This window comes from Anabas testudineus, chromosome 15, assembly GCF_900324465.2.
Source record: "Anabas testudineus chromosome 15, fAnaTes1.2, whole genome shotgun sequence".
In the NCBI taxonomy this organism is placed as follows: domain Eukaryota; kingdom Metazoa; phylum Chordata; class Actinopteri; order Anabantiformes; family Anabantidae; genus Anabas; species Anabas testudineus.
The window spans coordinates 8,564,773-8,574,127 of NC_046624.1; the positions used below are offsets into that span (position 1 = coordinate 8,564,773).

At 37.8% G+C, this 9,355-nt stretch overlaps 1 protein-coding gene across 4 annotated transcripts in view; it reads left to right on the top strand.

The window, feature by feature from the left end:
• Positions 1-9,125, top strand: part of wdr27 (WD repeat domain 27) — a 33,714-nt gene extending 24,589 nt beyond the window's left edge. For 3 of the 4 annotated variants that reach the window (XM_026354473.1, XM_026354469.1, XM_026354470.1), the window contains exons 23-24: positions 811-909; positions 8,257-9,125. In XM_026354473.1, the coding sequence (XP_026210258.1) occupies positions 811-909; positions 8,257-8,370 (213 nt within the window). In that variant the 3' untranslated portion in view covers positions 8,371-9,125. Of the gene's footprint in view, positions 1-810; positions 910-4,496; positions 4,765-8,256 lie in introns of those variants that run through there. The other variant, XM_026354472.1, reaches the window with a different exon arrangement.
• The last annotated feature ends 230 nt before the right edge of the window (positions 9,126-9,355 follow it).

The window sequence follows — 9,355 nt, forward strand, 5'->3', positions numbered from 1 at the left end:
TGCAGCAGAGTACAATTTGGGTCACACCCAACCACAGCCATTAGTGATGCTGTGTACTGAATATAACTCCAGGCATCTTTCAACTGTATATGCAGTAAAATACTGCTTTTTTGCCTGGTATTAATTAGGTTACTGAACAAAATAATTGTATCTGTCTTGTGAATGGGTGTGTAATCATGCCGTAGAGCACTATGCTATTGTTTATCAATGTTAATACCCAGCAACCCATTTCTTTTTCAATATAGTATGGGACTTACTTTCAGAGTCAATTAGGTTACATCCAACAGCTGTGACAGCAGATTCTAACCTAGATATTACATGGTTTATGTGTCTTCCTGTGTTTCCACATCATGAGCCAGGTCTAACTGTCTAGCCAATGTCTGAACAAAGACACAAACTCCTGATGATGATCAAGCTCTATAATTTTTGCATTAAACTGTAAAATTAAATTGTGACAGTGTTTAGGCTGAATACTCTTCAGAGTAGATGTGACAGTATCGTCACCTGTAAATAAACACTGACTGCAAGTGTATGACTTGTGTCTTTGTGTTAGTACTGGAGCTCAAACTTGAAATCACTGAAAAAGTTAAAGAAGATAAGTACAAAGTTTACCCCCAAAGTTGAAAGTATCCCTAAAGCAAATCTGCATGTCTTCTCATCTATTTTCATTGACTGTACACTTCTTGTTACGTTTTAACAGTTTTACTAGCTGTGTCAGATAAACTTATTTGATTTGGGGTCATCATGTTGTACATGTACTTACTTCACTGCTCAGATCTACTTCTTTTCATGTAGTCCATCTCATTTCAGGCCTATGTGTATGACATCCGTAGCAGCAGTTACCTCCACAAACTTCAAAAACACTCAGACACAGTGCTCAGTGTGACCTTCAACCCAGCCACACCAGAGGTAAAGAATTTACTTTACATTTTTTCTTTGTGCTTCTGTTATTTCTTTTATCTTGCTACTCATCTACTATGCATTCAGTTTGAAAAAGAAAAAGAAGGTCTCATTCACCACTTTAGGTCTTATTTTAGGGGTTTTAATAAATATAAGAGACTTTGTGTGGGTTTGCAAGTTGTGGCCAGTCGAGTTAATGATTTTCCTTTAGAACAGTTCAATTCCACTACATTTGCAATGTTTTTTTTTTTTTAAACACAGCCTGCTAGACCTCTCACAACACTTGTTGACTGTTTTTTGGCCCTGAGGCACATGCTTTAAATCTGCATGTCCATCATTGTGACTCAATTCGATGATAGATTCAGATGTCTAAGTGTGAAGTGGAAAGTTTTATTCATGGTCCTTCACTGGTTGAATCGCAGTAATCTAGAGAGGTAGAATTCACACTTCATCAGTCAGGGCATGTTCGCTCCCCATCAGTACATTCTGTTTTGTTTGATAGCACGTGGTCAAAGCAGAAAACACCTCGAAAACTGGGAAATATAGAGTGAAATTTTTCCACAGTAAAAATTGTCAGGTAAATAGATAAAACATATAGAACACACTGTGGTATTGTTGAAATAATGCCTTGACAATGTATTTCCACATCTACAGTAACTTTCTCATTCAAATCTGTGCAAATATTTTTTTTTCTTTAGTGAAGTATCTTTTCTCTACAGTGTAATATTATGTGTGTGGAAACCTGCTAAGATTTGACCAGAAGTCATAAAGTTCACAAATGTATGAAAAAGCTGGAAGGCTCCACAGGGTCTGCAGCTAAATAAAGAGCTGTGACAAGTTTCCCCAACTTGACAGTCAGGAGCTTCACATGGGAATATCCTCAAGTTAAAAGTCCGTAAAAGAGTTCTGTTCCTGTTTTATAGATTGAGTGAGAACTATGGCATCAGTATTTTTTAGGTACCACTGTGTGTTTGACCAACTTAGAGAGATCAGTGGCAAAAAGTAACCTGTGTTATATTTAATATCAAACATGGTAAAGACGGTGCAACTTTACTTAGGAAATATATAGTAGTTTGGCAAAAGAGTTCTAACTCAAGGTCACCTTACTAGTATATTATAACTGCATTAAATTTTCAAGAGTGATTGTTTGGAAGTAAAACCTTCATATTTTACTGTGCATATGTAAAATCTTCTCTGCATGGTAGGGTCTTACTACAGTATGTAGCTGGTACTGATGGCTTGAGATATTGAAGCCTACCTATTCAACATTTGGGCCTTAGAAACCACAGTGCAGTCTGTGTCAGAGAGAATATTTGTACAGTTTTTGAGAAAACATAAGGATTTATAATTACTTCAAAATGCAGAAGAGTTGAACTGGATAGCATCTAGAACACCAGTACACCTTTGACTCTGAGATTAGTTTTCCTCATCATTTATATGAGCACTCCTCTTAATATTATTGAGAGTGTAAGATTGCTCATAGATACATACCTAGAGAGTTACAGAAGGTTCTCCGTCACGTTAACAGAAAAATTATCTTCCAGTGATTTACTGAGTGGCTGGCTGAGCTCTTTGAGGCTGTTTCTAGTTAACCTTGACAGCAGTCATCTAATGTACAACAGAAATGGATGCATACATATCTTCATTTCTGCTTTTGTTTGGGGCCAAAAGAGAAATACATTTGATCATTTGTAAATTTAAAAGAAGACTAGTAGTTCAGTAAGACCTTGGAGTTAGTGTCAGTCCAACAGCTAACTGAGGGCAAAGCCGTGTACTTTAATATTACTATATTTCCTGAGCCTGTGCTTCATTCTCACCGAAACAAGACAAAAATGCTGACAAAAAGTGTCCCCAAACTGTCCTCACCTTGTGCTTTATCCACATTTGAGGCGCAGATGTTCTCCATATTTACTGCTGTGAGAACCTTCTGATGCAAGGCATAGACAGATAATGCAATGCATATTTTCCACTCATTTTTCACTCCTGTTTTCCATTCTAATACTTAAAAGACCATCAAGCAGGCAGATATAGCTCCGGGGTTCACTCCCTCAGCTTTATTCCTATATTTCATCCTGTAATGAAAGATTCCAGCTTTTACTATCACGCCACTTTGTTGTCTTGTAAAATTTTTAGGTATTTCACATGACACATGATATGTGTGTAACATTCTCTGTGTGGGACTTGAATGTGCTACCATAAAAGTTGACTTGAAATTTTTTGAAGATGTACAGTTTGTTTATTTTCTGACTTAACAACATGAGTGATTTTATCTCTGCTGGTTCAACACATAAGGATGTTGTCATTTAAATATCTTCTGAGAATAGATTTCTGGGAGGCAGGCTAAGCTGTGTTTCATCAGTTGTCTGTGAGTCAGTGTCTGAAAACATGGCAGTGTTACCGTTCGATTTGCAGTTACTTCCATGTAAAGACAAAGAAAGATTCTGTAGCCGGAGGCAGATTAACTGTGACCTCAAGGAAAAAGGTTACTATGCCACATTAGAGAAATATACTTCATGGGTCTGTGTTACAGCCATGGAAATGTGTTTGTAGTGTTTGACAAAGAAAATTAGTATTCTCTATTGTTTCATCTTTTTTTGTATATTTGTCTTTTGTCATTCAGATATATTGGCGTCTTAAATGTTGACACTTTTATTCAGTTTGCGCAATTTGTAAAAAGTCTTGATTAAGAAGGACATGTTTGTGTTACCTGTGTGTCTCTGACTAAGAGGATGCCTGTGTGCTTTTAATATTTAATTGTGTATTGGGATTGGTTACAATTAGTGGCTTTGCTAATTGTAAACAATCCCAATACCACTGACTGTTCTCTGTATGCTCTACCATCATGTTGTATGATGTGTGAAAACATACTTTTAATGAGTCGTTTCTGGTAGAGCAAAAATGTTAAATACAAACAGCTACAAGTTTGTTTCTTTACAGTACAATCTAAACTTGGAAGAAAATATCACTGAAAAACAACAAAGAATAAGCCAAAAAATGTAAAAATATCCAATTAATGTCCCTTGTGGTTGAAAGCATACAGTCTCAAATCAAACTGAGCAGAAGCAGTGTGTTCTGAGACACTGACATATCTGATCAATTTTAAATGCACACACATTTGTCTTTGTTGGAAGGAGACATAAAGAAATAAACAATGGAATCAGAATGAAATAACATTTATTAAGTACTGTTGCACTCCGGTTTCTGTGTTTTGATTAAGTGAGAAGTTTCTGAACTTTTTCCTTCAAGTACTTTGGACCTCATTTGCACTTCATGTGTTGGAGTTAGTACAGAACTGTGACCACTTGCTGACACATGCAGCTGTCTCCAAAAGTTAACATATTCTATTGTCCAAACCAGGAAGATGAACAATGAGGGAATCAACCGCTTGGCTTTCAAGCTCAGCACTACTCTTGTTTCCATGTATTAGCACACATCATCTTCACCCTAAGCAGGCAGGAAAAAAAAAAAAAGCAGCTGGTGTCCCACTAAACCATTTCACTGTGTTATTTCATCTGTGGTCATTTGAAAGCTGTTCACCTCCTATTCAGTTTTTCAAATATATTTGATATCTTCATTTCCTATTTGCCTGACCCCAGAGAGCAAAGCCCACTGTAGTGGCCAGACAGTAAATACGGAGGTGGACTGTGCTGTCTGCTCTAGAATGTCACATGAGAGTGAGACTCAGACCGAGCTGAGAAAGCTTCTCTGAAATCGACTGGCCTGCGTTCAAACAGATGGAACTGCAATGAACAGGAAGTAAGCAAATAAAGACTTTTGGACAGTTTCAAGAAGACATCAAAATCTATCACATGTAGTAGACAACAATTTCTCATGGTGGTAGTTAATCCTGTTTTCTTTGCCTGGCTCCTTCTTATCTGTCCTATTGTTAAACTCTGAGCGAGACAGGAAACAAGCATACTGGATTTTCCAGAATATTGGAATGTTTCTTTTGGGGGAAAACTTGATTGGATTTAGTTTTAAACAAACAAGATCAAACATGCTACTTAATAAGCTTGAGAAGTTCTGGTAGGTAAACTTTGTTGCCTTTGGACAGATCCAGACTAGCTATTTCCCCATTTCCAGTCTTTATACTAAGTTAATAACTACATATTTTTTGTCAAACTGTCCTTTTAAAATAGGCATTTATAGATCAATTAGGCATATCTGTCTAATTTATTGTGTTTATACAAATTCACAAAATAGTTGTCAAGCAGTCTAGAACTGTTTTTCTTTTCTTTTAATAAAGCTGCCAACTTTTAAAAATTACTGAGATTTTGAGAGGACAGTTCTTTCTTCTTTATTTGGATCCTCATTCGCTTCCTCTAGAGACTTCGTTTGGGCCACAAAAAGAGCACATAAACAGACAATTAGTTTAATCAATAAACTTAAAGCAAGCTTAGAAATGTGTACATGGTGTAAGTATGTAAACACAAACACAAACATAGACATAGACACACATCCTACAACAACTGAAAGAACAACATTGTGTGGCTTAAGTTATATGGTGTTCTGCCATTGTGTCGACCTTAATAAAAATATTTTGGGGTGTTTCCTGCATTTTTCTTCAACATTCCACACTCAGCTTCTGAAGCAAAGACATGGCCTGCTGTGAGTCTGCATTTCATTAGATCCATCCAGACAGGTTTGTCCTGGGCCTGTGTAGACTGATAGAGACTGGCTACAGGGCAAGCAGGGAGTCTGAGCTAGAGATGAATTTAGCGTTACTTTCATTATTTGTTAATTTGATCATTTCAAGCTCTGTCCCATAATAGTAAATATGATGATATGATCCTTAGGTTTTCTTGGCAATCAGACAGTTTCTGAACTAAAACAAACACCTTTCTTTCATAGTTTACAATTGCTTCGCCAGTTATGAATAAATTTTTTAAAAAATCTTGTAATGCTCAAAATGAATGTATTAATGCATGGACGGTCTGCTCTTTTTCCCTTTTCTCTCATTCCTTCTCCTCTCAGCACGTACAGTACAGAACATCCCGGTGTGTTGGCATTTGTCAAGTGAGTGCTCTACAACTGATGAATGATATCCTTTGGGAGGGAAAACACATTGCTCCCCACATCTTCAAAGCCTCAGCCTTTGTTCATACCACTTTCTGAAGACAGACATTTTCTGTCATCCAGCCTGCCAGTATTTGACACAGGTTTTGACCACTGAAAATCGAACCCACATTGTGTTCTCCATCATCTTTTTTTTTTTTAATTCTCCTTTGAACTGCTCATTCGTGGGGGTTTTTCCATCTTACTGAGCCAGCATACCTGACAGTAACTTAGTTTATGTAACGTGCATGACACACCATGCTGATTCTCGGTCTGATTTATAACACCAAAGTTCCTGAAAAGTTTTGAATGAGACGTAAATGTACTGTATGTAAAACAAATAAAATGCATATCATAAAGGATGCATGCTAAATTCCCAACATTGTTTCTTATAGATGATAAATGTATTTGATATTATTAGAAGTCACATGTCACGCCCACCAAAAGTGAAAAGCATATGCTGTTAAATTTAAATCTATATAGCAGAGGTTCCAGGGTTGCATAATGAAATCTGAAGTAGTATCTTAGAACAGAGCTCAAACTTAATGATGATGACCCAACCCAAAGTTTAATTAATGTAATCACTGCCTCTACAGTACCATGCATGTTCGCATGGATGAGTTTAATGCCTTATTAATTACACAGCCTAATGGTTTTGGATGGCAGTAGATGAAAAGATCTGTGTTGTAGTGTTTCTAATGGAGCTGTTCTCTGACCCTCTTAACTTTTAAACAACTATCAGTGGCAGGGCCCACATGCCTTGTTTACTGTTCACCGAGTTAATTGAATCCCGAGCAGAGAACACGCCTTGAAGAAAGAAGAGTTAGTGAAAACTGTTTGTTTAGTGACGGAGTTTCAAACATATACAGCGCATGGTTTTTTATAGGTGTAATGTGTTTGTGTTTGTCTTTGAAAACGCCTGTGTGACTACAGGAGAGAGGCTGCAAACATCACCCGTCAAACAAAGATTAAATCCACCCCAGTTTAGTCATTGTATGTTTGAGTCATCCTCAGACCTCAGCTATTGTGACTCCCTTTCCCAGCACAGGCATCTGCTTGCTGGTAAAAGATGATTTCTCCTGCATAAAACAGTTTTAGTACATGGGAAAAAATGTTGGAACTATTGTTGCACCAAATGTGTTTTTTATCACTGCTTGGCAAAGCATTGTTTTCTCACTGTTAATATACTTTAAAAAGACACGTTCCCTCTTTGGTGATTACATAGTCAAATCTTTTCGGATGGCAGTTAATAAAGAGAGCTGTTTCTAATGGGGCTGGTCGTTGACCCTTGTAAGTTCTACATAGCTATCTTAGCAGCTAAGGGGCATTACGAGAACAGCTTGGCTATTGTTCATTAAGGTCACTAAACAAGAGCTTGCGGTCCAGGAAGACCTAAATAAGAGCTTGTGCAATGAGCGGTTGGCAAATTTTTAGGTTGTCTTCACTTATTTTTCATCAGGCAGGATTTGTAAAGACTTTAAGAGGAATGATGTGTATTGCGAAGAAATTTGGCTTGAAGTGGTTTGTTACATGCCCTGGTTTTACATGTAGTACACAGTACATTTGAAAATATAGTGAAAATAGAGTGGATGGTGAACAACTGTTATGAATCTTACACTGAGCAGCTGCAGATATGGATATGTATCATAAGCCTCATTCTGAATCCCAAATGGAGATTTTCCTACTGCTGTTTCTGCTGATTGGCTGTCTGAGTGTTGATGTAATTCTCCCTCACCCTCATCTGTTCACTGTGGATAGCTTGATAAAAGCCGATGAGATAATCCTGCCTTTGTACTAAGAAATGTAGTGAAGAGGTGGCTGCACTTGTGTGTGTGCCACATCCATATGTGAGTTACAGTGTGCAGTGTGCACTGTGGATGTGTGTGTGTGTGTGTTTGCACGTCTGTGCTTAAATGGGCATGGAGGGAGTGGGTTGATGTTAGTTTATTGACGTGTGGGTGCCTTATTAAACTGTAAACAGTTGACTCACCATGACCAGCGCTGGCAGGAACTTGAGAACCACTTTGATTAAACGAGTTATATAAAGCTCAGACCAGGTGGATTCGTGTTATTGTGATAAAGAGCAGGTATAAAAAAATGAGGAATTTCAGTGGGAAACAGGAAGAATTTGAACCTTGGTTAGCTCGTCTTCTTTAACCACGCAGGTGTGCTGTTATACAACTTGGTCTTCAAAATAGATAGCCATAAAAAGGAGAGTGATGTGTGACACGGCTCCTGGGAATATAATCCACAAGAGCAAAAAGCTGAATGTGATGTCATTTCTGTCTCTGTCTTTCCCAGCTGCTGACTGGGACCCTGGATGGGAAGCTAACGCTGTTTCAGTCCAGCAGCGGGGCCCTTCTGTCTCATGACACCAGTGCTGCTGTGCATAGCGTCCCCAACATGACTGGGTAATCATAGCAGGCTGCTGCAGAGGCCATGCAGATTTCATTAAACCACTTCCAAGCCCCTGGCTTGAATTTCTCTGGGAAAGCACAACGTAAGAGTTTTGTTTTGGGCTGTTGCTTTAATGACAATAGAAAGTCACTGCATGATTAAAAAGTACAATTCTTTATGTTTTTGTTTTATGTAGCCATCTATATCATTCCATCCGACTTTGTTAGATGATCAGTATGTGAATTATTAGACTACTTTTTTAGACTGAGATCCAATTGGATATCAGTGCTTTGACTAAAAATCTTCCATGAGGTTCATTAAACTTCATTATTGCAAGGCAACATTTATTCAATTACGGATGATTGTACCTGAAGTAAATACGCCAAGAATAATTATATTAGCTGTTACTGTAACTGTCCATCCATTCTCGCACATTCTGGATGATCAAGGATCAAGACTTGGTTTGTTCAGTATGTGGAATAGATGTACATCTATATCACTCTTTATAATGACTACTTAGCAGATGAGCACACCGAGCTATGACATCAACTGGGTGGAACCCCTTCGGCTGCCAGACACACAGATGCTACTACTGTTCATACTGACGCACCCATACACACTGTTTAAGCTCTACATTTATCCCCACTCTACACCCATCACAGCAAAATGACGTAATAAAAAAAGGACTCTCACAATGTGAAGTTTAAGGTTTAAATGGTTTGTGTTGTGTATGTGAATAAATAAATTCTATCCTGCATCTTTTTAATGCTGATCTCCCACCAGCTTTTCTGATTGTTGTGTTAATTTATGCTGAACATACCAGTGAAACCTTATTTTATGACAAATTAAAGGCTGATTTAACATTCTACAAACTCAGTTGCCAGCTAACAAACTTTGTAAAACAAAGTCTTACACAATGGCCTTTGGTATGAGACAGTACTTCAACTCCAGATCTAGTGCTCTGGTTTCAGTTTGCACTGAAAAAATACCCATCCATAAAGTT